The sequence below is a fragment of the Tupaia chinensis genome, unplaced genomic scaffold (assembly GCF_000334495.1).
Source record: "Tupaia chinensis unplaced genomic scaffold, TupChi_1.0 Scaffold150288_1, whole genome shotgun sequence".
NCBI lineage: Eukaryota > Metazoa > Chordata > Mammalia > Scandentia > Tupaiidae > Tupaia > Tupaia belangeri.
The window spans coordinates 2690020-2690713 of NW_006210128.1; the positions used below are offsets into that span (position 1 = coordinate 2690020).

The 694-nt window shown below is 65.9% G+C and overlaps 1 protein-coding gene across 1 annotated transcript in view; it reads right to left on the reverse strand.

Annotated features, from left to right (window-relative positions):
• Nucleotides 1–225: 225 nt before the first annotated feature.
• TEAD4 (TEA domain transcription factor 4) overlaps nucleotides 226–694 on the reverse strand; it is a gene marked incomplete at its 5' end in the record, with an annotated part of 78666 nt that continues 78197 nt past the window's right edge. Inside the window, 2 exon segments of the mRNA XM_027769685.1 lie at nucleotides 226–490; nucleotides 567–694. Of these exon segments, the coding sequence (XP_027625486.1) occupies nucleotides 248–490; nucleotides 567–694 (371 nt within the window).

Here is a 694-nt window from a genome sequence, read left to right on the forward strand (position 1 = left end):
GGCAGGTGTGGTTGGCAGCTGGAGGTACAGGGTCCCCGAGGGGACAGCAGCTCAGTGCAAGAGCTTGGTTGGCAGCAGAGGGACCATCACGTCACAAGCTTCGGTGTCCAGAGGGTCCCGGCTGAGTCCTTGGGGCTCATCCCTGAGCAGCACTTGCGGCTGGCCTCCCACACGCCCCGCTCCCCCAGTCCCTCCCGAGGCTCACGCAGCCAGGCCAGGCCCTCCCACACTGCACAACATCGCGGGTTTATTCAGGGCTGGCGCCGCAGCTCCCAGCACGGTGTGCTCCTCGTGGCTTCTGGGCACTTTGGGGCTGCCCGGCAGGGCCCTTCCCTGGACTCCTGCACGTCTCTTCCCCCTCCCTGTGCCCCGGCGCTCGCTCCTTCACCAGCCGGTAGATGTGGTGCTGAGCCCCGTGGTCACTGGCTGACACCTCGAAGACGTACGCGATGCACAGCAAGGTCTCCTGCGTGTCCCTGTTGGTGACCACCTGCAGGGAGGAAGCGGCCGGGGTGAGCGCCCACGGAGGCAGGAGTGTGCCCAGCCCCGCCCGTCCGCCCGCGCACCTGCAGGACGGTGAAGTTCTCCAGCACGCTGTTCATCATGTACTTCTCGGGCAGGTGCTTCAGCTTGTGGATGAAGTTGATCATGTACTCGCTGAGCGGCGACCGGTGGATGCGGTAGGAGTAGTGGC